Source organism: Salmo salar, chromosome ssa13, assembly GCF_905237065.1.
Source record: "Salmo salar chromosome ssa13, Ssal_v3.1, whole genome shotgun sequence".
In the NCBI taxonomy this organism is placed as follows: domain Eukaryota; kingdom Metazoa; phylum Chordata; class Actinopteri; order Salmoniformes; family Salmonidae; genus Salmo; species Salmo salar.
The window spans coordinates 48,976,771-49,002,874 of NC_059454.1; the positions used below are offsets into that span (position 1 = coordinate 48,976,771).

General features: G+C 41.7%; 1 protein-coding gene across 7 annotated transcripts in view; it reads right to left on the reverse strand.

The window, feature by feature from the left end:
- plch2a (phospholipase C, eta 2a) overlaps positions 1-26,104 on the reverse strand; it is a 183,928-nt gene that overhangs the window by 134,156 nt on the left and 23,668 nt on the right. Inside the window, exon 1 of one of the 7 annotated variants that reach the window (XM_045693356.1) lies at positions 22,279-22,473. The exons of the other annotated variants lie outside the window; for them this stretch is intronic. Within the exon in view, the coding sequence (XP_045549312.1) occupies positions 22,279-22,318 (40 nt within the window). The 5' untranslated portion in view covers positions 22,319-22,473. Of the gene's footprint in view, positions 1-22,278; positions 22,474-26,104 lie in introns of those variants that run through there. 7 annotated transcript variants of the gene reach the window in all.

The following is a 26,104-nucleotide window of genomic DNA, read 5'->3' on the forward strand; positions in this document are numbered from 1 at the left end:
TGAAGTCTGCTGCTAATCTGCTCCCATTGACTGGACCTGAGAGAGCAAATTAAGTATCTAATGAGCGCCGAGACATAATTCAAATGAGCACGATCAATCTTAACATAACAGTAGTTAGCAACCAGCCAAGCTCTCCTTTACCCTTCGCTTCCCTCTCTCCCTCCATCCACACACATACAAACAAACATACCAGGCTCGCCCGCATATCAGACCATGCACGGACACACACTCTCTCTCTCTGTCTCTCTTTTCATGCTCTCTCTCACACACACAAACACCCCCACCGTCTCCACACACCGCCCCCCCACCCACTCCTCCACACACACAACAATACCATTACTGCTCACTGTGCTCATCTATGTGACCAAGCTCTCTCTCTCTCTCTCCTTCCCTTCCTCCTTGTAATACAGATTCATTGAATTAGGCCCGGGGCTCAGTAGAGTTAGCACTCCAGGATGAGTCTCAACTGGGATGAGTGTGGATGTCTGCACTCAGCATAGTGCTGACAGGCTCGAAGATAACAGCCCCTCATATTTTACTACCAGGCTCTGGCTCTCACAGACTGAGCAATTACCATGAGTGGATATAACCCTCGCTTGGAGTGTTGAACTCTGAGGGCTTTATCTCAATGTGATGACTGCACTGAATCGGTTATACCTTAGTGTAAATGGCTAATGCGTAATGTATGGTAACAATGATGTATCATAGCAATTTAATGCATGTAAAGCATCTGTTATTGCTTTTAGTGAGTCTATGAGCTCGGTGATATGGCGCGACATAACAGCTGTTTTGAATGCGGTTAATAATTATAAATTCATGCTTGATGTGAAATTTAGCTGTGGTGTTATGACTATGCATGCCTTGACAGATATGTACAGTATATTACATAGGTATATGTGGTATGCCACAAGCTGTGACACGTGTTTATGAAGTATACTTTAGCACTAGATTGGAGGGCATTGAGGCTGGTTTCTTGAGGGATTGAGAGATATTGCTTGCATTGGAATGAGTTACGCAATGAATATACAGACTCAGTCCCTGCGGAATGCCCCATTGCCATTCAAATGCCATTAATCACCCTTCATAGCTTTCAAAGTTAGGCTTATTTTCCATGCTGGATGAGAGTGTGCAATGACAAGTGGAAAATGTTTGCCATAGTGTTTGAAAAAAGGTCGTGACAACTGAAAAGTAGGGCTGTACCTATGCATGCCCCTCTGTCAGTCCTATACATACAACATTCATACGACGTTGATATAGCGTTCCACCAGGTCTGCTGCTTACACTATGTTTCGGACATGACAGTGTGCAATATTAACCCCCAAAAAACTTCTCAGTAGAAGACGATAATAATAATAATAATTTCAGGTTGGGTGGTATCCAGATTTTTATATCGTCATACCGTCCTTCTCTCATCCCGGGATTTAAGGTACTACAGTTTAGTACACAAGCCCCCCCCCCAAAAAAAGCCCAATGGGAGCCTAATACCAGAATGTTAACAGAATTAGCATAAGTAATAGCGAATTTCCATGGAGGCTGCTAGATAAATATGCCAACTAAAATAAACGAAGAAAGGTAATCAAGCTCATAAAGTTATACATAGGTAGGAGCTACCGAATGTCATTTTTGTCAATTTTGGACATTTACAAGCAAATGTGAACGAGAGACATTGTGCAAATTAACAAAGTTTTTACGCATGCTGTTTGAAGGAAGAACTGTACTGGCTCTGGAGCAGTGTGGATTCTAGATTCTGGAGGCGGGCCTGCCTGCTCTGCTCAGAGAAGGGGGGGGGGGGGGAGATGGCCGAGAACGGAGAAGAGAAAAAACGGAAAACTGAATGAAATCAAAATAGCAGTGGTAGCTGTACAGATTTCTCAAACATGGCAGACAGCTAGCACTATATGATTCCCCGGCTCTTTATTAATTCAGCCACTTACTCAAATAACGAGCAAGTTAAACTTGCATTAATGCAGAATTCTGCATTTTTCACGCAGAAGAAAAATAAGTAAACTCATAATATCTTGCTGCGTTTTGTAAACGCTGATGTAAAATGCTTATTGTAATTTCTGCTCGGCATCAGACAAATTTTGTGCTACAGTTGCACTTCTTTACTCGGATGAGAATTCACGAACATTCTCGACCTTCGCCTCTCCCGAGTCCGTACGGGTGTTGCAGCGATGAGACAAGACTGTAACTACTACCAATTGGATACCATGAAATTGGGGAGAAAAAAGGGGTAAAAAAAAATATAATAAGCTCATTTACTTGTGTGGCTGCCAGCCAAATAGCTTTGCACTTCTTATGTCATCTGATGAAAATGAAGCTATTTTCTTCCGAAATGTGTTGCACTAATGTATTTTCTGTGAAGGAAAACTATAGTTGCACGCCCCTGATTGTTCTATTGAAGCAAAAAACCACTGACTTAAAACGTGACTCTTGTCAATACACAGTTGGAGTCACCTGCTCCCACTTTCTCCCGTTGTGCTATTTACAAACCAACACATGAGACTGGCTCAACTATTCTGGGTAACTACGGTAAGCTTCATAATGTTAAATAATGTAACAAGTTAAATGAAGAACGAGATCGGCTTTATCTCCTAACATATTGCACAATTTGACTGCAGGTATTTACTTAAAAAGTAGCTACAAATATAACTGATTTTAAAACTTAAAATAAATAGTTTCAACGGTATTGACGGTATTGAAAAACCATCCCATGGCTATTTTCTAACACCTCGATATACGGTATCTACGGTATACCGCCCAAGCACTAATAATAATAACTTTATTTGTGACAGTCAGATTCAGGGTGCACACATGTACTGTATGTCCAGTTCACAGTATAGGAGACGGTCCAGGAGTCAGGGACATAACATTCTCTCTCTTTCTGTCTCTCTTTCCACCGGAGGGACTTGTAATTTCTCATCACTGCAACTATGATAGGGAGTCAGTGGGTATATCTCAAATGGCACCCTTTATAGTTAAAAGTAGTGCACTACATAGGGAATAGGGTGCCATTTGAGATGCTCCCGAGTGGGCTCCCGAGTGGCGCATCGGTCTAAGGCACTGCATCTCAGTGCTAGAGGCGTCACTACAGTCCCTGGTTCGATTCCAGGCTGTATCATAAAGTTGATTGGGAGTCCCATAGCGCGGCGCACAATTGGACCAGCGTTGTCTGAGTTAGGGTTTGGCCGGGGTAGGCCGTCATTGTAAATAAGAATTAGTTCTTAACTGACTTGCCTAGTTAAATAAAATGAATAAAAAAATGCATCCTGGGAGTGTGGAAACTGTGGACTTTGGTTGAAAGTGAGGCAGCAATAATAGGATATATTTATCATGGGGCCAGTTGGCCAGCCAAGCATACTTCTTTGGCATTGCTCCCCTGGAGAGACTGTCATTGTCAAGACTGCCTCGTATAGGAATGAATGCACACTGAAAAGCACACACACACTCTCTTATATAACTAACCATGTGGGGGGACACCATTCAGTCCCATTCAAATCTTATTTTTCCTAACCCTAAACCTAACACTAACACTTACCCTAGCTCCTAACCCTTAACCTAACCCGAACACTAACACTAAGCCTAGCTCCTAACCCTTAACCTAACCCGAACACTAACACTAAGCCTAGCTCCTAACCCTAAACCTAACCCGAACACTAACACTAAGCCTAGCTCCTAACCGTAAACCTAATTTTAACCGTAACACTAATTCTAACCTTAACCCTAAAAATAACCTTAAACCTAGAAAAAGCATTTGACCTTGTAGGGACTAAAAAATGTCCCCAGTGGGTCAATTTTTTATTTTATTTTACTATTCTTGTCCGGACTTCTGGTCCCCACAAGTATAGTTAAATACGTCCGCACACACACACACAGCACATTCAAATGATTTTCTCTGGAGTTGTTTGTGCCGTACCTGAGGTGTCAACTGCATTATGGCTGAACAGCCTTTATTTTTTTTCTCGCAGTTTCTAATTTCCTTCCAAATGTTATTAGTTTAGCCTCTCCTGTGCAGCATTCCTCTGACTTGCCTTTGGGTATCTTGAACGGTGTAAAATAAAATGTTATTTAATAGAGAGAAAAAAATTGGACAGTGCCCTAGCTGTCACTCCCCAAAAGAGTACTAAGGTAAAATAGGAAACTGTGAAATAAGGACACCGACAAATCTAACCCATTCGAGACCTCATAACAAATAACTCCATGACTGATAACAAGATCCATGATTTGTCATGAATGCTGCTTCTGGCCATGTGTGGAGGAGCAAGGAGAGCAATGTAAAGAAACTGCAGACAGAACCACCCACACATGTCAACGTGGCAGCATGAGGGAGAGCGAGATAAGAGAAGTGAGCCTAGAGTCAGTGTGACAGTCAGTGTGACAATGAGTGTTAGGCCTTACATTTTCTTGTCACCACCACTGTCTTAATGCTAGTCATTCAATAAAAATGGCCACCCGGATGTCCTTTGACAATTGGGTTCTCTTTCGAAAATATGAACTGCCCACACAGGTCAACAGGGCAGAAAGAGATGAGGGAAAGAGACAGGTTGAGGAGAGATTAGCCTAAGCTCAGTTCCTGGGGCTGTCTTCACATGCGGCGGTAGCTGCTGTGCTGTTCTCACACTAATCACTACACACACACACACACACACACACACACACACACACACACACACACACGACTAGCTATCACAATAACACTCACACGTCTGCCACCCTGCCCACTTACTGTAAAGCTGCAGGGCACAATTAGGGCAGCCGTCTGCAGTGGGCAGCATGGCACTGACATTTCACCACACACAGTCATGACTGAAGGCATGGGGGAAACATATGTAAATGAATGTCTCCACACACAAACAAATGTCAAATATGCAGCTTCACATGTGAAACATCACCTTTTCACATGTGAGGAGAATAAGATGTTGTTTTCACCTCAATTGTGAATTGCAGTTTCACACGTGAAATTTGTTAAAAATGTCACGTGAAAATCACATTTGCAGTTTGACATGTAAGAAAACTCCACGTGAAAATCTCACTTTTGAAAAGATGGTGTTAACATGTTGCAGTAGGAATGTTTCCACCGGTGGAATAAAGGTTACCACATCTAAAAAGCCCAAAGGTGGGACAAGGGAACGATTTTGCAGGACATTCGCGGAACAGTGGACAGAATTCAATTTTGGGGGGCAGGTTAATGGATAACGTTCAAATGGCGAAAGAGTTCTGCTGTATGAAGGTTATTTGCTACATACATTTTTGGACTTATAAATTAATTATATGTCAGGGTCTTTTCTGGATCAACAGGGGCGTAGGTGGTGGGCGTGGCAAGAACATTTTAAAAGCCCCCATCTATGGCGGAGTAGAAACAACTTTTTATATTTAACCTAATTTCCTGCAATTCTACACATTTTGCCATGAAGCAGAGAGAAAATGTTGCAGTTTTAAAGCTAATTTCCTATGATTTTACATATTCTGCCATGGAACTGAGAGAAAATGATGCAGTTTTAAAGATAATTTCTTGCAATTCTATGCATTTTCTCATGGCGAATGCTGTGTTATTTTGCTCAAACATAATAACAAAATCAATACTGACTAGTCTCCCAGTTCCTGCCGCTGAAAAACATCCCCACAGCATGATGCTGCCACCAACATGCTTCATCATAGAGATGGTACAAGGTTTCTTCCTCCAGACGTGACGCTTGGCATTCAGGCCAAATAGTTCAATCTTGGTGTCATCAGACCAGAGAATATTGTTTCTCATGGGCAGAGTCCTTTAGGTGCCTTTTGGCAAACTCCAAGTGGGCTGTCATGTGCCTTTTACTGAGGAGTGGCTTCCGTCTGGCCTCTCTACCATAAAGGCCTGATTGGTGGAGTGCTGCAGAGATGGTTGTCCTTCTGGAAGATTCTCCCATCTCCACAGAGGACCTCTGGAGCTCTGTCAGAGTGATCATTGGGTTCTTGGTCACCTTCCTGACCAAGGCCCTTCTCCCCCGATTGCTCAGTTTGACCAGATGGCCAGCTCTAGGAATATTCTTGGTGGTTCCAAACTTCTTCCATTTAAGAATGATGGAGGCCACGGTGTTCTTGGGGACCTTCAATGCTGCAAAATCTTTTTGTTACCTTTACCCAGATCTGTCTCGACACAATCCTGTCTCGGAGCTCTACTGACAATTCCTTTGACCTCATGGTTTGGTTTTTGCTCTGACATGCACTGTCAACTGTGGGACCTTATATAGACAGGTGTGTGCCTTTCCAAATCATGTCCAATCATTTGAATTTCCCACAGGTGGACTCCAATCAAGATGTAGAAACATCTCAAGGATGATCAATGGAAACAGGATGCACCTGGGCTCAATGTTGAGTCTCATAGCAAAGGGTCTGAATATTTATGTAAATGTACATTTGCTAACATTTCTAAAAACATGTTTTCGCTTTTTCATTATGGGTATTGTGTAGATTGAAGAGGAAACATTTTTATTTGTTCCTTTTTAGAATAAGGCTGTAACGTAACAAAATGTTGAAAAAGTCAAGGGTTCTGAATACTTTCCTAATGCACTGTAGATATGGTGTTAATCATTTATTATTTATTTATATTTTTGTTATTCATATTTTCTTATTCATATTTTCTATTGTGGAACTATAAGCAAACCAGCCTATGTATTGAATACATGGAATTGGATTGTGATGATACTGATGAATGAATCTTGCACACACACAATGTGCTTATTTTCTTTCATTTAAAACAAAAATCAGGTATAATATTTGATGTGTATGACATTGTTTGGTGAAATATGCATTAAAAGAGTGCAATCCCGATAATTCTGCACCTTTGGATAGTTGTACTTTTAGTTTTGATCATCATGATTTAGTGACGGCAAAGAACATGTATGGATCTCCTGGGATTTTTAAAAGACAGACTAACTTTCTGTTTTGTCTGCTTGGAGATAAGTACCGTTGAGTTAATGTTTTTACGGGCAGTGGTGTTCTTTTGATGTTTGTGAGTTTGAGCCAGGGCAGGAGCCCAGTGGGTATACATACGGCGTCCTGGAGCAAAATCATTCAAGGAAATTGAATCATGAAAATAATTTGATGCCAGGATAAGTCCGATCGATCTCATAGGAAAGAGAAATGTGCTCAGTTGGCAATGCGGCTTGCAGTACAGCTACTTGTATGTCAACACTACACACAGTCAGGTTTCAGATGTGGATGCACAGTGATGAGTGTGAACCCATACATGAGTTTTACATAAATCAACATGAGTTTTACATAAATGACAGTTGGCCTGGTTACAATCAGCGTCGTGATGGCAATTACATAATTTATGCCGAGCCCGTGCAAAAAATGTTTTACCACATTTTATACTGTTATTCATCAAACGCATTGTTACACAAGATACATAAGATAAGATACTGAAGGAGTTTGATATAAGAACCAGTAGGACGGGACAGGAATGAACGAGTGTGGAAAGTTATATCCCGTGAGGTCTAAGAGTCATAATAATATCAATAATACATACCATTTAGAAGATGCTTTTACACAAAGCGACTTACGGTCATGCATGCATAAAATTTTTTTACCCACTATCCTGGCGTTGCAACTGCTATGCTCTAGCAACTGAGCTACAGAGGACCACAACAATCATACCTGGCTGTTATCATATGAGGTAGCAGCAAAGAATAGGAAAGTATATGCCTGTGCTACCTTGAAAAGCTAATTACACGGTCTATCTAAAGCACCAAACACACTCACAGACCATGGTGTAATGGTTTAGATGTGTTCATTTCCCAAAGTTTACACTTCATTTAGAGCAGAGGGAGAGAGAGAGGGAGAGAGAGAGAGAGAGAGAGAGAGAGAGAGAGAGAGAGAGAGAGAGAGAGGTTGTGTAAGCAAAAGAGACAGGGTTTTTATGAGGACAGCAGGGAGAAACATTCACACACACAACTGCTAGGTTTACTTGTGGACAGCAAAGTAGAACTAGGCCTAGTTTCTTGAGAAACCAACCTCTGTCTCACTACTGCTGCACATTATCAAATGTATTTTTCCTTAGAATAAATGTCTCTCCACATACAGACACATACACCAAAGGTATGGTAATTCCACTACAAAGCTGAATAAGCCACAGATCTGTAGTAGGTGGACTGATGCAACACCATCTCGATGAATAAAGTCAGTTCGGTCCCTTATTCATCACTATTAGGATACATTCTCACTGCCTCTCCCAGGTATAAGAGAGGCACTCAGGAGGCTGCTGGCTGGCTGCTTGAGAGAGAGAGAGCGAGAGAGCGAGAGAGCGAGAGAGACTCGTGCTCAGAGGCTAATGAAGAACCCAATCCCCCACACACTGTATTATTCATAGTGATCTCCCTCAATCACAGACCCACGGAGCACAAGCATACGCAAAGTGCAGTGTGCACAAACACATGGGCGGGTGAACGAACGTGCGCACACATGCAATTACACACACACACCTACACAGAGCATGTGTAAAACCAGAGTGTGGTGCATCCACTTACAGTATAGCCACAGACACATGTACATGAGCGTGTACACACACACACACACACACACACACACACACACACACACACACACACACACACACACACACACACACACACACACACACACACACACACACACACACACACACACACACACACGGACCACCTATCCATCTGACAATGCCTCATTAAAGATGGATGACATTAGCCAATGGTTTTCGTCTCTTCGTCTCTCTTCTTCCTCTCTCTGCTCTTCCTCTGCTCAACTCCCCTTCTCTCTTTTATTCTTCTCCACCCCATCTCCTCTCCCATTCTTTACCCCCTTCCTCTCCTGCCTTCCCTGCCTTGAGCTTATGAATGCATTAAGTTCAATTAGTGATTTTAAGATGGGCGCTTGCTACAGCCTTTCAAGTTCTCCTATATTATCCTAAATCTGTGCCAGCGAAGCAAGATTAAACCCACCTCAGCCCACAGTGAAGATCAACAAGGTGAGGGGAACGAGAACACACAAATGGCAGCGTTTTGAATCCTCCGAAATCTCCATTTGACAGGAAGCTAACTGCATTCTGCTCCATGGCATCTGATGGGAACAAGCAGCAGAGCTAGAAGCACTCCAGGAGCAGAGTTGAGTTTACACAAACACACACACACACGCCAGCACACATATGACACTGCATAGCCTACACGGTATTACAGAAACACACATATACACTGCATAGCCTACACGGTATTACAGAAACACACATATACACTGCATAGCCTACACGGTATTACAGAAACACACATATACACTGCATAGCCTACACGGTATTACAGAAACACACATATACACTGCATAGCCTACACGGTATTACAGAAACACACATATACAAACACATATGATATCTAACTGTAAGACGCAGCTAAGAATAATTATTGGAACAAACCTAAGCTTCTGAAAGCTTTGACCAATTAGAGTCATCTTTATATAGTGTACGCTTATTCATTGTTCAGAACAATGGCAGAGATCTGCATGAGCAGGGACTTGGGAGGAGTAACTACAGTACAACTACAACAATGTTTATATTATAAAAATGATTGCTGTGTTCAAACAATGTAATAGCAGTGACAAACTGAATCTGTTACAATAATGACAGGTTGTGTCAGAACAATGACATGCTGGTGTTATGACAATGACACTGCCAATCAAATGACAGGATATGTGCAAAGGTGACAGGATTATGAAATGTTCAGGCATTAAAGTGTAGCTTTGTCAAACGCCTCGGGATACAATGTCGCACTAATCTCCGATGCGGTGTCTGATAGTCTTACGTCGATGTCTGTTGAAAGTATCTGAGACGCATGTACCGTAAATACCGCAAACACTTCCCACAAAACGTGCCATTTTGCCTCTGTAAGACACAGTGGCAGGGTTGGCGAGAAGCTCTTGGCTCAACAGGCCAAACATGAAGGATGTGCTGACAGGCAGACAAAGGAAATCTGGAACAGAGTTAATAGAAAAGAGGGAGAAATAGGACTTAAGGGAGGCCAAATCATGAGCGCTGTGGTCGGCTGCCAGTAAATTGGTGCACTGTCAAAAGTACTGATTTGTAAAGTCTTATCGGCCTTGACCTGTAACTGCAGCAAGGCCAGTTCCTGCTGGGGACCTGAGAGATAATGAAAGAGATCCACAGACCAGATACCTTTATTTACTCTCCGCATCCAGCGTCACAGAGCAACTCTTACAAGCGTAAGAGTGGCAAATTGATTTCACGGAATCAATTTCTTTTCTTTTTTTTTATCTCCTCCATTTTTGGGAACTCATTTGATCTGGGTGATGTGCATGTGGCGCATGAAGTTGGCTGTACACCAAGCATTTGGGAATAAAACACGTAATCTTGTTTATTCTAATTACAATCTTCTACCCCATTTCAATCTGAGCAGAGATATTTTATTGCAGTCTGTGCACAGAGTATCTGGCACCTCAGTGATGTAAGCATACCATTAATCGAGTCAGGCAGATGCACCACCTTTTGGATTCCCCCACACCAAGGGCTCTGGTTCCTGTGGCGCTTTCTGACAGATCCTTTTGCAGAGGAAATGGGACAGGCCCTCTGATCACAGTGACTAGTGATAACTGCCGGCCATGTGAATGGAGTCAGCACACGTCGTGTGCCGTGTCTCCACAAAGCAACGTTTGGCCCTCCGCCATTCCCAACAGCGCACGGTACACAGTACACACACCTCTCCTATACTCCCCCCTTGTCTCGCAACACGGCTGTCTCTAATTCCCACGCTCCCTCTGGGCAACTTTATGTCTCCTGGATGGCTCGTCGACTGCAAAGGGAGGGTTTGATTTTGTTTGGCGTCTGGAACCAACAAAGGGCGGCATGACATTTTCCAACACCGTAATGCGGCTGACCTTTCCTGGTTGCGAAGTAAAGGGGGTCAAGACCGGTACAGAAGCAGAGAGAGAGAGGGAGAGGGCGACATCGTCACTCATCCGACAGAAAGGTTAGGGGAGGTGGAGCCAAGGTGGGCAGCTCCAGTACAGGTCTGGAGCTGGGCACTCTCTCAAAGAAGAGACGAAAGAAGGAAGGAGGGAGGGAGGGAGGTAAGGATGGATGGAGGGAAGGGCTGCAAGAGTACGATAGGGAGTCCTTCAGTTGTCTTGTTTTGTGAGCACATACTGAATGGAATTTTTTATAACATTTATGAATGGATGGACATGAACAACTCTAATTTCCATTCCCTGTAGAATGCCATTACTTTGGGACTTTCAGTCAAACATGGCATTCACAAAACAAATTGACATTTCAAAGTGAGTTTGCCCAGCTCTCTGGCCCTCGCTTCCTTCCTCGGTCTCTGCAGCTCTCTTAGTCCAGGGAGGGTTGAAGAATGGGTGTGAATACCCAAATTAGATTTGCCTCGTCTCATCTGAGAGAATCTCTGAAAGAGGAGCTTCCCATGAATTCATTGCGAGTCTTAGTGACTCATCTGTTCATGGGTTAAAGGACAGATGGAGACAAGGGGAAGAGCGCAGCACAGAGGCTTTCAGAGAACCGTGCCCCATCGAGACCTCCACAATTAAAGCAGTCAAGCACAATGTGTCTACGGCTTCGCAGCGCAGACTGTCTTCTTCTCCATTTAGAGATGGAAATGCCTGGCCATGTCTTGCATACTGTACGGCAGATTTCAAAACTAGGAGATTAATGAGGAGGAGGAGGAGGAGTAGCGAGGAAGGAGGAGGACAGGGTTTGCGTCTCTTTAAATGGTTTGGGATATTTGTCTGGCAGCACCAGCGAGATGGAGTCGGCGAGATGGTATTTTTATTTAACCTTTATTTAACTAGGCAAGTCAGTTGAGAACACATTCTTATTTACAATGACTGCCTACCCCGGCCAAACCCGGACGACGCTGGGCCAATTGTGCGCAGCCCTATGGGACTTCCCATCACGGCCGGATGCGATTCAGCCTCGATTCAAACCAGGGACTGTAGTGACGCCTCTTGCACTAAGATGCAGTGCCTTAGACCGCTGCGCCACTCAGGAGCCCTGATTTGCATCTCGTCTATGTCCTTAAATGAAAGCTCGGCGATGGAGACGCTCTTCGTCTTTTGTGAAATCATGCAACGGGGTAATTAAGAGGAAGGAACAAAGTGGAGGACGGTTGTGAGTGTCTGTTCTCCAAGACAGATAAAACAAAGACAAATAAATGCTTGGGCTGGGATTCCAACACTGTCACCTTTTTACATATCTGTTGTTTGAATGTTCAACTGTCAAAGTGGTGGAATTCTTGGATTTCCATGGGTCCGTTTTTGTTGTTGTTGTGTTTAACGCAGATCAAATGATCCTGTGTTGTTTTAACCCTCATATCGATTTTGGGTGACATTTTAAGGGAAATACCAACCAGATACAGTACACCGATACCACGTCATACACTATAAATAAGGCTGAAGTTTAAAAGGGGAATATGAGCTAATGGGGGGGATAGAATCTGAGACAACACAGAATCATTTGGACCTGGATTAAATAATCTGAGCTGGATCTTGGCTCATTATCCAAACAATTAAGGGATAAAGATGTAAAAGGATTCGGCTACTGTAATGTGTTCCCTCGAGTGAAACGCCACTTCCTAATGATCTTAAAGCTCTCTAATGTCTATCTGGCTTACTGACATGATCAGATTCACTGGTTCCCATTGGATGGTTACTATTTGAAAAGACACTAAGACAGGGAATCATGGGCTGTGTTTCGAATCACAGACCTCCATACTATTTAGTAGGCTCTGAAGACAGCCACAAGCAAGACAATGGTCCACTAACTCTGTGGTCACTCAACTAAAAGTGGGTTTATACATGCAGAAAGCTACTGCAATGTCTTCAAATAAGAGCTATCTACTCTATCAATCAAGTCAGGTTGTTGAATCTGTGAAAAATGCCCATGATGAAAGAGCACTCCAAATGATTACATCTCATCTGAGGGTGAACTCCAATTGCCTTTTGATTGGTTTGGAGCTGCTGCTGCTTCCCCTGCAGTTTAAAAATGCCAACAAATGTGCTTCACTTTGAACTGAGAGAAAACCTCCCTAGCTTATTAAAACTATTGTGGCGAAGAGAGAGAGGCCCAAATTCTGTTGTTGTTTTTTGTATGTGTGCCTCTTTTTCACCTAGGGTGACTTGGATTACTGCCCGGGGTTCGAATTTCTCCACATCTGCTCTCACTCACTCACAGACACGCATGCACACACACAGTTGACTAAGAGCCTTTATGTGCTAAAACTGAATAATGGCAGACAAATAGGAGTGGAGGATCTGCAACATGAGCGCTTTATGAAATATAATCTCTTTCTCTCCCTCTCTGTTTGTGTTGATGGGATAGCGCTGGGAGGTATGTATCTGCCTTTGCATTACTATTTACCGTACAGGCACAGTGTTCCTACATCAAGCTTTGGTATAATACAGCACGCCCCACCCTCTGAAAATGCCTTCTTCGTGGGAGGGTTGTGAAGTCCTGTTGCAATCTCTGCTGAAGTTTCAGTTAACATAAAAACATTTAGCTAATTAGCAATAGCACTGAGTGCTGTGAATCAGGGGTGGAATCTCAAATGATCCTGTTCAAACATGTGCATGCTATAAATATCTGAAGCACAATTAAGCATAACTATTTGCATACTGCTTTTACTATCTTTAGGAGGCAGACAATGTCTGCTCCTTTGATCTCTGCGGGATTAACCATTTGTTTAAGGATCAGATTTACAGAGTACTTTATGCCATGATTATGTAATCTACTTCTCGCCAAAATATGGAGAGAGGTGCCGTAACACAATAGGGAGAGAGCACAACCTTGCCTAGGAGAGCTGCTAACAAGCACCTGGAAACAAGAAGTCCCTCAAACTTTGTCCTGAGGGCGTCTGTCATCGAGGTTAATCATGGGTTCACATTTTATCAGGACATCAAACAGGTCCTCCCGTACACTCAATCAAATGTCCACCGCCACGTCTCTTCCTTATAGTGAAAGGTGACAAGGTGGTGAGCTTCAAGTAAGAGCACTTTCCAGACCTGACTCAGGCACTAAACGCGGTATTTCTCATGACATTCCTTGAGGACCCCTGCAATTCAAGAGTGTATCAATTCAATTAGCCCAGAACTTACACAACTCATTAAACAAATCAAGGGCTATGTGATCAGTTAAATCAGGTGTGTTAGAGCTGGGATAGAACACATATGTAGTAGTATTTACTATAGAACGTTGTAGTATACTGTAGAATACGATAGTAAATAGTGATGGGGATAGTTACATATCGGGATATAATTTTTGACAATATATTGTATCATTTGACAATATAGCAATATTAATTTTGCAATATTAATTTTGACTGTACCTGACCCAAAACTCTTGTTTTCAGCACTTATATTTCCATGACTGATCAAAACTTTTCTCATGGCTCTCTCTTGTCTCTCTGCAGCAGACATCTGATGGGCAATATGTTTGGAACATTGAACTGCAATAAAATCACTGTATCGAATCGCAATACATATAGAATTGTGAGTATCGCAATACATATCCTATCGGCAACTAAGTATTGTGATATTGTATCGTGTGGTCTCTGGCAATTCCCAGCCCTAATAGTAAATACTACAGTATTACCCCCCCCCCCCCCCCAAAAGAAAACACTGTAGTAAATACTAGTAATGTCTGCAAAAACACTACACTTTTTTTTAACTATAGTAAATACTACAGTATTTAGTTTGCATATACTGTACCCTGCCCATTCCCCAAATGCCAATTTGTGACACCCATAAGTGAGAAACCTACATGCCAAGTATAGACCATACGATGTGTTCCATACAGGTAATAGAAAAAGGCAACGTTCTGATCTATCCGTTCAGATCCCAGTCCCTTCTACAGTACCTACCGGTTATGGAACATTTTCTATTTCAGTATTTCTCCAGGAGGTTTCCTCAAGGATAAAGCCTCCACTTCTACGCTAAAGATAATGAAAGAAAAACACTATTGTAAATACTTCAGTAATGTCCACAAAAAACACTACAGTAGATACAACAGTATAATACAGTATACATATCATGGGGGATTATGCACTCCGTGGGGCTCCAGCAGGAATGTTATGTGAAGGACAAGGGGGCTATAAACAAAGGGGCTCTTTCCTGATTACAGTGACAAGGCTGTACATCCAGATGATGGCTCTGTTTACCCTGCCAGTGACTTGTAATCAATGGTCGTCATAATGCATATTAACTAATCACTGAGGGGATATATTTGAAATATTTTGTCATTTTCCCAACACAATAACAACCCAGTGTGTGTGTGTGTGTGTGTGTGTGTGTGTGTGTGTGTGTGTGAGAGAGATTCATACAGTCTTTAACCTTAAGAAAATAATTCTCACCGCTTAATGACCTGGTATAGTGGCCACAAACTGTTGCATTGTTTCCCAACCTGCAGTTCTATGGTTATAAATATCTCCTCGAATAGGATGGGCTTGGATACCGCACTGCAGGTATATCCATGTGGGTCACTGCTGTGACAGAGGAAAATGTAACACCACAAAGACCAAGGGAGAATCTCAATTGCTCTACTCGCCTCCTCCTCAAGAATGTCTTTCCATGTCATTACAGCAAGCCATGACACTCACAGTCTCAGATTGTTCTGGAATAGTTTCTGTAGTTAGAAACAGGTAAGACCGGCATTCCTGAAACATTATTTTGTTGAAATGTAATTGTATCTTGGAGAAATTAAACTAATTGGTTGCACCCAAATTAGCCATGATAATTTATAATTTATAGAATTGCGATAATATTCAATAAATATAGTACACAACACCCGATTTGGACCATACTTCTTCCGACCAATGAGTAAGAAATTGTCAAGTCACATGGAGCTAAGCACAGGCAGAATCCTAGAGGAAAACCTACTTCAGTCTGCTTTACATCAGATACTGGGAGAGGAATTCACCTTTCAGCAGGACAATAACCTACAACACAAAGCCAAATCTACACTGGAGTTGCTTCCCAGGAAGACAGCGAATTTCACTAAGTGGCCAAGTTACAGTTGACATGGAAATATATGGTAAGACTTGCTGTCTAGGCATGATCCCCAACACCTTGACAGAGCTTGAAGAATTTTGAAAAGAGTAATGGACAAATATTGCACAATCCAGGTTTGCAAAGCTCTTAGCGACTTACCCAAGAAGTCACAGCTACAGTATAATTGCTGCCAAAAGTGTTTCTAACATGTATTGAATCAGGGTGGTGAATACTTACCTAATCAAGGTCTGTTAGCATTTTATTTTTCATTAAAGGGTAGGAAGCATGAGTTTTTACTCACCAATGTAACAACACAGTGTTGTTAGAGCTGATTTGGACATATTTGTATTAAAGACAGAACATACAGAGCTCCATGTACATTTGTGTAAATATATTAAATATTAATGTATATGATGAAATATTTGGTACGTACCTTTATGATTTATATTTACCTGATTGAGATGTATTCATTTGTTGTTAGTGTAACTTTGTTTTTGGCCCCCCCTCTTGCCCATTCATTGTAATGTGGTAAGTGTGTTAGGATAAAGGCAGGAAGTTGGGCCTTCGGGGAGAGGAGTCCTTGCTAGACGCAGGAGCGGTATATATATATTTTTTTTAAACAGACAGACAGGTCATATTATGTATTTTCCATGTCAAGTAATCTATAATCTATTAAGTTGATTGGATAATCATTTTTCTGTTAGATATAAGAAGAATAAAAAAATGTGTTGCACCATATCCCTGGATCACATTGAATGTTGGGCTGTTTGGAAACCTTGAGTGTGGACTGTATGCGTACCAAACAACCCCGCTTCAGGCTTGAGCAGTGGCTATGGTAAAGAGGAAAGGAAGCCACTACAGCGTGGTTAAAGACTTAATAACTTAGTTGTAGTCACGATCTGGTTAGCTAGAAGTACAAACATATTTATGTTTTGGGGTTATTTCATATTTTGTAACTTATATCTGGATATATCTTCTAAACTACCCTCTTTGCACTATTTCTCAACGTCATATGGAGAATCTACTCTGTGCTACCGAGTTCGTATGCTAGCTCGGTAGCAAGCTCAAGCTGGCTAACGTTAGCCACTAGCCATGCTAGCATGTAATTATATTCCAGACCAAGTGTTGACAGTGGTGAGCTTCAATCCACCAATGTGACGTAAACAAGTAGGCAACCTCATGCTCTTCACAGACTTTGTGGCTGTGTTATCTAGTGGGAACCTGATAGGACGGCAGGCTCTGGTGCCTTCTTGTCATGGGTTCAAAACGAAAGAGAAAATCATACCTGCTTGCTCTAATTGTGTAGTACCTCATCTAAAGGAGAGCTCCTTTTGTTTCGTAAACTTTTCGGCTTGGACTCTGAAGTAGGCTACGGGAGTTTTGTAACTTTTTCCACCTTGGATTAGTGCTAGCTCCCTTACAAAAAAAGATTGCAGTTTTGAAACTGCAATAAAAGTGTTGTAACTGCAGTCGACTGTGGTATTTTGGGGGGGGGCAGTAATTTCAGAGTAACTACAGTTACACTGCAAAAGTACTGCAGTAAAACACTGTTATTTTGGACACAGTATTTGTAGCGTACTGCAGTTATACTGCCATTATACTCTGACTGCAATCTTTGCAATCTTTTTTTCATGAGGGCTGACTGATATCTGGAATCTATCTATTTTGACTAAGATAACTGTATATACTGTAGCTTGCATTCTTTGATAACTGGTTAGATGGCATTATGTATTTCCAAAACTTTGGTGTATTTGTATTTATTATGGATCCCAGCTACTCTTCCTGGGGTCCAGCAAAATTAAGACAGTTATACAGTTTAAAAACTTTACAATACATTCATAAAAGATTTCACACATATTAAGTGTATAATGTAGTTTTAAGCTAGGTGTTGATAGCAACTGGCTGACTCATTCAATGCTAATGTAATGTTAGCAGGCTGGTAGGGCTAATGTTAGCAGGCTAATTGGCTAACAATCTTGCAAGTTGATTTGTAATAATAAATTAAATCAAGTCTTTGCTTGTAAGTTGGCTGAACATTTTATTGAAACCAGTAGTCATGAGCGCAAACGATTTGGTTTACTTTGAAGTTATTTCTGTTGGAGTTTACATTATAGGAAATAGGCTGGCTTGCCGGGTCCTCCATATTACATCACACCCTGGAAAAATATTTTACGACATGATTTCGACATTCGGATTATTGGTTTTATGTAATAACTCGAAAAATAGAAACGTGAGGTGTAACTTTGCATTGGGACTTTTGAGGCGTATACTAATGCAAATCCATAAGTTACATGTGGTTACGTTTCTGCTACCTACCCTTTAATTTATTTTATATTCAAATTGTTCTTCCACTTTGGCAAAGTATTTTGTGTAGATCATTGACACACAAAAAAAACACAATCAAATGAATTTCAATTTCACATTGTAATGCAACAAAGTGTGAAAAAATCCAAGGGTGGTGAATACTTTTAATACCTACTGTGTGTGTGTGTGTGTGGATAGGCCGTAGTTCTGAAATACCTGCAGTAAACCATGTCTGGTCTTGTTTAGAACAATTCAGCGTGTGTGTATGTGTGTTTGAATGTGCATGAGTGTTTAAATGAGTGTGTGTGTGTGTGTGTGTGTGTGTGTCTTACCAAGATTATTATAGTTGTGTTTTATATTCGTTTTTATTTGAAATGCAGTTTAGTTTCAGTCAGTTTTCTGACCTGATTTTCTAGTTTTTATTTCATTTCACTTTGTTTGTATATTATATTTTGTATTATATTTAGTATTGTTTTTTGGGGTTGTTTTTTGGGATGTCACTTCTAGCCACTGGGGCAGTAATACATAAGGTGATGGGTTAGGTTAGGTTTACATGATTAAGTAAATCTCAACGTGACTTGGATTTAAAAGGAATAGTGCAGAGACTGGTGCAAAAAAATGTGGTAGGCACTATTTGTTAACCAATCATACGTTTTCTTTTATCAAAGACGTGATTGATACAGGAACAAACTTCGCAGCGAAGATAAGGAACACAAATTAAAGTGATATGAGACCTCACTAACCAATTATTGTGCACGCGTTATGTTTTCAGTTTGTGAGTGTGTGTGTGATATGGGGGAATAGAAAAGTTTTAGATTTTTATAAATAAACACTTTCAGAAACAATAGCAGCTAATTGACACTGCCATTGCTGTTGGAAAACCACTACAGTGTTCGACTTTTGGCTGTCACAGATGCACCTACAGTTAGCTTCGTTAGCTTTACTGCTCGAAGACACCCATTCACAAGCTAAAAAATGCTCGCCGCATTTACCCACCAGGTTCAGTAGCTTGAAACACCCCAAAAGCTTGAAAATCCCATAAAAAAAAACATCTGAATTTCACCCAAAGTTTAGAAAAAATGTAACAAAACTGAACAAAATTAAGAATTGTTTTATTTAATCTAGGAGTAAAAGATACGTTTTAGTTTTTCAAACAGGTTTGTTAATTATGTTATTTTAGTTGAATAAATCGTTTTTTCATGATTAGTTTTCGTTTTAGTTTCAGTTTACTATAATAACCTTGGGTCTTACAGATCTAAGGGGTGAAAGGAGGGATTGGAAGCCCACTGCATACGGTAAGCCTCAGACACGTTCCCCTAAACCTGGGAGCTGTCCACATGCAGTGGTGCTGAAAGTGGCAGAGGGTAATAGGCAAACAAGAAGACGCGAGTCTCATTGGAAAACCTGTCAACGTCCATGGGAAATAAGCACTTTGGGAAAGTGTTCTCTCTCCTCATTACTGATATAGTGTAACACTTATCACAAAACCATACTGCTGATGTTGAATGTCTTCCACATTACGAAGCTTGTGCTTTGGTTTTTAGTTATTGAGAATATCCGCTCATGGCAGAATTACGTGCGTTATCAGTGTGTCATAATGTTGTTATCAGTGTGTTATAATGTTCATCATATCAAATCTCTTGCCAGTTAAATATCAAAGAAAAGGGTAGTTGAAGAAAATATGACATTTTGCCATAAAGCACCCAAGTTGATGGATGAGTTCAATAAGTCTATTCCAACAAGAAAAATTGGGTAACAGATAATTAGGATGACACAACATGGTAACCTCTCAAGATAAATTTAATATAAAAACGGAAAAAAATTTGACACAATAATGTCACAACATCTTTCCCCTCTGGTTCATCAAATCACATTAAAATGACTCAACTGAAGCTCTGGGTCATGTCAATAGAATACATATGTAATCAATCCACAGTGACTGCATCACAGTTAATAAGAGTGTAATGCAATTACGCACACACCTGCACACGTCCAGAAACAGCGGTAGAGAGCTGAACTGTGTAGCATTCAATGCAGCATAAAACTGCCTTTGATAGGATATTCATCGAGTTACAATGTCACCATTCAGGTGAGAGACAAACACCTGAAAGACCACAGCAGCAGGCTTTTCACCCAGTCCTTCACATTACACCTACAAAATGATTTACCACACATTTTGGATTTTTACATGGAATAATACACCGCTATGATCCATAGAAATAGGAAAAAGACACCTTATTTTGAAAAAAACATCAAATGAAATAACAATCTACTCAACAAACAGCTGTTTAACATTAAGAAACACATATTCATATATTCCTCCAAAGCCTACTGTATGCTTGAACCCATGTCCAATTGGCATGCCCTTGCTCTCCCTACGGGCTTCAGAGAAAATGCTTGAGAACACCACGGCAGCCTTCGTTGGAGTCAAACTCGAGACTGTCTTTGTTATCGAGCCACTCCGCTCTGCATTCACACGTCTCGAATTCCTCGCTATCACTTTGTGAAGAGTGACAGAGGAACGTTATTAGCTCTGGCACTGTAGGCTACCAGCTACATACAGTAGCTAGACGCTCTCTCTCGCACATGCCCATCTTTCTAAAGTTAGCCCTATCAGTGTTCTGCTAGCCGAGATAGATACATACTACTACCTACTTAGCTAATGGTACCATCACCGGGGCGGATCACAAAAGTCTGTCCATGCTTTGGATCGGATAGCCTATATCTGGGTCTATGTCTCACGGATCTTCCTTCCATCTGTTTCTCTTTCTCTCGGTTTCTATATCTTTCTCTGCCTCTCTCATTTTCAGATTTTTTTGTAGCTATTTATCAAATTTCGCTCTATCACGCGTTCTCTCAATTCCATGTAATCTAATAAAGCTTTATTGGCAGGGAATACATGGGTAAATATTGCCATTCTAATCCTGTGTGGGTGTACATGCGTAGTTGTGTACACATACACGCACTCCCACCAACTCCCCTCTCCAGGTAGCAGTGAGACGAATAAAGGGGATAAGGCTTCCACCTCCTAAGCCACCTTGGGAAAGAAAACACAGAGGAATGACAATGACAAGCCTGGGAAGAAAACATTTACATTTGCTCAACTTGCCATTGGCTCAAGCATTTTGACTATATTAGTCGACACAGCTACAAGGAAGCACTTTCATGCTAGGTTTAAGACTTCATATTGAAGCTTATAGAGACCCCAACTGATCTAAAGAACAAACTTAAAATTACCCTCTACTTTGGTTTAGATACAAGAGGCATGAAACCTCTAACACAATAAATTCAATTGAATTGGGGAAAGTCTTGCTTACCACTTTTTCCATGTGGTTTCTTCCTTCACAGACTCCATGAAATGATGACCTCTTCCTAAATATTTGCTCAAATTATACATTTTGTTTATTGTTACATAGAAAGAGTGGCTCAACTTACCCCTTTGGCTCAACTTACCCCACTCTTACCTACATACTAAATGCCATAAAATACCCTTTTCCAAAGTGAACAAACCAAGTGTATCATAACAACACCTGTCTGGTCAGCTCTTTCATCTCATCCTTCTTGCAGCTTTCTCCAGACATTGATCTACTACACGGGAAGGTGTGCGCCACGGTCTTCCCGCACATCCCCATTCACGCATAAACTCAGACATGCAGCCCAGGTGCATACAGGTGCTTTACGTATAATGTTGCACGAACCCCCTAACAAAACATCGGAAAGCGATAAAAAAAAGACAACCTGCCACAACAAAGTACTGTTTGACAACCAACGGCAGGCAAGGTGCAGGCACCTTAGTACTGAACCAACTTTAATTTCACTGCAGAACACTCACTCTAAGAGATAGCATAAAAATGTATCAAAAGCATCCCCATTCATGAAATGTAAATCACAAGAAAAATACATCAATATTGAAAAAAGGGGGGGGGGGAAAGGGAAGAAAAGAGAGCAGGTACGTACTGTATCTCTGGGGCAACACGGCCACTCCGGCCAGCTCCATGCTGAAAGTCTTGCAGAGTACTGAGAGGTGTGGAGGGAAAGAGAGTGACAGAGAGAGAGAAAGAGGAGAGAAGGGCAGCTCCTGCCAGCAGACGTGTGATGCGCACACTGAAGGGAGCGTCTGGCTCCGTGTGTACTCTGCTCTTCAGCCCAGCAGAGACGTGCAGCATGTGTGAGAAAGAGAGAGAGAGAGAGAGAGAGAGAGAGAGAGAGAGAGAGAGAGAGAGAGAGAGAGAGAGAGAGAGAGAGAGAGAGAGAGAGAGAGAGAGAGAGAGGTCTATGCATGTGTGTGGGGGGAACAGTATGTGTTCGTGAGAGAGTTTGAATTTTATTACTGGATGAATGGATGGAAAGAGAAGGGAGAGGTGGAAAGAAGGGAGGAAGGTTGTGGACAGATGGAGAGAAAGTGAGAAAGAGGGAGCCAAACAGAGGAAGAAAGGGGGCAGTGAGAAAACAAGGGGAAATGAAATAAGGACTAGAAATGTGAATAAGGGATGAGAGAGAGAGATTGAGCGCGTGTGTTTGTGTGTTAGCAGGAAAAAGGGAGGGGGAGGGAGGGAGAGAGAGAGAAAATGTAATGTTTGCATTAGAGATGGTTTATTAGCTCAGCGTTGGCCCTATCACACCTTGGAGAGCTACGCTCACCTCTTCTTTATTGCTCATGCACTGATTCCAAATAAACTGGAGCGCTGAGGGCATCTGTGTGTGTGTGTGTGTGTGTGTGTGTGTGTGTCTGTGTGTGTGTGTGTGTGTGTGTGTGTGTGTGAGACAGAGCAGCTAAAGTAACAGGGCAGTGGGCTGGGCAGAGCCAACACTCCTCACCTATCACAGCAAAACTCTGCTCCAATAGCACTCCCACTTCTTATACCTCCTTTAATCAATGTAGTCTTTCCTGATAGCCCTTATACTCTCAGAGCTGGACTCAGTTCAAAGCTTCTAAGACTGATCAACAACCTCTAACTGAACATGTTTTTTCATTCAACCATGCTCTACATTAGCTCAGCAGTGGCAGCTTTGAAAACAATAGATATCTTTTTTTGTTCCCCCAGAGGGAAAACAGATCGATGGGTAGAGGAGGAACAGAAGTTACAGAACCCATGTTAATCTGCTGTGTCACTCGAATTGTTCCCCGAACAACGCTCATTTTAATCCCCTCACAACTCGGCACACCTCAATTACGCTCTTGTTGTCGCAGGCAAACCCTTTGCTTTCTCACATCTGTGTTCACACCTCCAGTTATCATCAGTCTGTTAGGCAAAATCAAAACCAAGTTTGATTGCAGCGACTCTTGTTCAAATGACACACAGCAAGAAATACTTTTTTCATTGAAGATGGAAAGGGGCTACACCTTAGCTGAGAGAAATCAAGAAAATCGATTTGGAATTGTTCTACTATATTGGTCAACAACTTGATCACACAGGCTCACTGCCACATTGTCTCCTGATGTATAACTACATTGGAAAAACGTCAAAAACAGCAGTTGGATGCTTGCGACCTGCCTGGCATTAAAGCAGGTTTAGCTAGCACAGAAAGTGCTTACATGGACAATGGCAGCTAACCTCTAAATCTTGAACCTTGAAATCTGGGCTTTGCCAATTTACCAAACACACACCCAGGATTTGCTAAAGCCACCCCACCCCTTGCCTGCCATGTGCCAATGTGTATTTAGAGCAAGAATACTTTAAGAAGGGCATCTCCAATCTCTATTGAACCACACTTCAAACACACCTCTTGTTCCTCTGAGACTGCTGCACCCAAAGCCATCCACTTAAAAGGGGATTTGACCTGTGTTGACTCACTTGGCTTGGCTGGCTGCGATACTCAAATGTATGTGTGTGTATGCATGTGTGCGTGTGTGTGGCTGCGTGTAGTTTGAGTGTGCACGTGTGCTCGAGCATATAGTGTGTTTGACAGAGTGTTTTCAAAATGTGTGTGTGTGCACCCAAGCAAATGCGGCCCTGTTTTAAGTGGTTTCCAACAGCTCGCATTAGTCGGCAATGGCATGCTACAGTACCTGATGTGTGCAAACTTATGGTTAGCAGATTAGCAGGCTATTCAGTGCTGCATTGGAATGGAGGCCTGTTCTTTGGTATGCACGGGACAGCCTCCATCACATTCTCAGCAGCGCCTCATTATCTGTCCAAGGAAAATAGCACTGATACCACTTTGGCTCAGGCCACCAGCGTGCTCTTACCAGAAACATCATCATTTGCAAACTGCCACATGAAGGTAATGCTTAATATAGCAGGCAACGGCAAATACTCCTGGATGTGTGTACAATGGACGAGAGCGGAAGCCATTTGAATGTGGAGTATAAAGATAGGAAAGCATGGATAAAAAAAAAAAAGAAATGGAGTCAGTAGACACACAACATCAAAGGAGGTAATTCTCTCTCTCTCTCTCTCTCTCTCTCTCTCTCAGAAATGGCCCGATATTATGCCTTGCCTAGAAAGTGTGTGTGTGTGTGTGTAAATTTAGAGTTCACATATTAACGCCACCATTTCACGTGAGGAGAATAACATGTTTTCACCTCACATGTGAATTGCAGTTTCACATGTGAAAATGTCCCTTTCACATGTGGAATTGCAAGTTCACATGTGGAAAAACCCATTTGCAGTTTCACATCGAAGAAAACTCCACATGTGGATATCTTACTTTTCCATGCGGCAGCAGAGAGAACAGTCTGTGGCTTGGGTGGCTGGAGTCTTTGACAATTGTTTGTTTGACTCGTACATTTGGGAATTTTACAGTTCTATTGATCAAACAGCCATGAAAAGGTAGGCTCTCTCTCCCTCAGTTATGCACATCAACAAGATCAACAACTAATGCTAGCCAGAGCTAAAATCTAATGAAAGAACATTAGATAAACCCTCTCAAACTTTTTCAGCTAGTTGGCCGTCAAAATTGCTCTGATAAAGAATGGCGAATTATAGCCTCCTCGTCCTTCTGCAGCTTCCCTGTCAATGCATGCTTGTCCCAACAAAGCACCCAAGCTAACTGGCTAAAGTTGGCTAGCTTGCTAGCTAGCTACTTCCAGACACAAATGAGAGAACATCTCACTCTGACCATTTTACTCGCCGTAGCAGAGCTGGTTAGGCCGATTACATTACATCTAGAGAGTTCATGACTAACTATTACTTTATTGCCTAGGTTTACTGACACCGGTCATATTCAGCTGGTGTTGCGCATTTGTAAATTCATCAGTTGTTCTGCGCTCTGACACACAGATGAGAATGCTCTGAAATCAGAGTAGATAGACAGAGGGAAACTTGCGATCGCAAGAGATATGCTAACTGGAGAACAGTCGTTCAAGTCCATGCTAGCTACCCAAAATGACACCTGCATCTCTAGCTGTGTATAGCCACAAAAAAAAACAATATGAGGGGAAAAAGTCAGTCACTCACCCACTCCTCCAATGGCTTGACATGACATCCTCCTAGCAGCTAGCTACAGTGCATTTGGAAAGTATTCAGACACCTTGACTTTTTCACCAAAAAATTTACTTTACAGCCTTATTCTAAAATGGATTAAAATGTTTTTTTACCCTCATCAATCTACACACAATACCCCATAAAACAAAGCAACAACTTTTTTTTAAAAACATTTTTGCAGATGTATTAAAAATAAAAACTGAAATATCATATTTACATAAGTATTCAGACCCTTTACTCAGTACTTTGTTGAAGCACCTTTGGCAGCGATTACAACCTCGAGTCTTCTTGGGTATGAAGCTACAAGCTTGGCACACCTGTATTTGGGGAGTTTCTCCCATTCTTCTCTGCAGGTC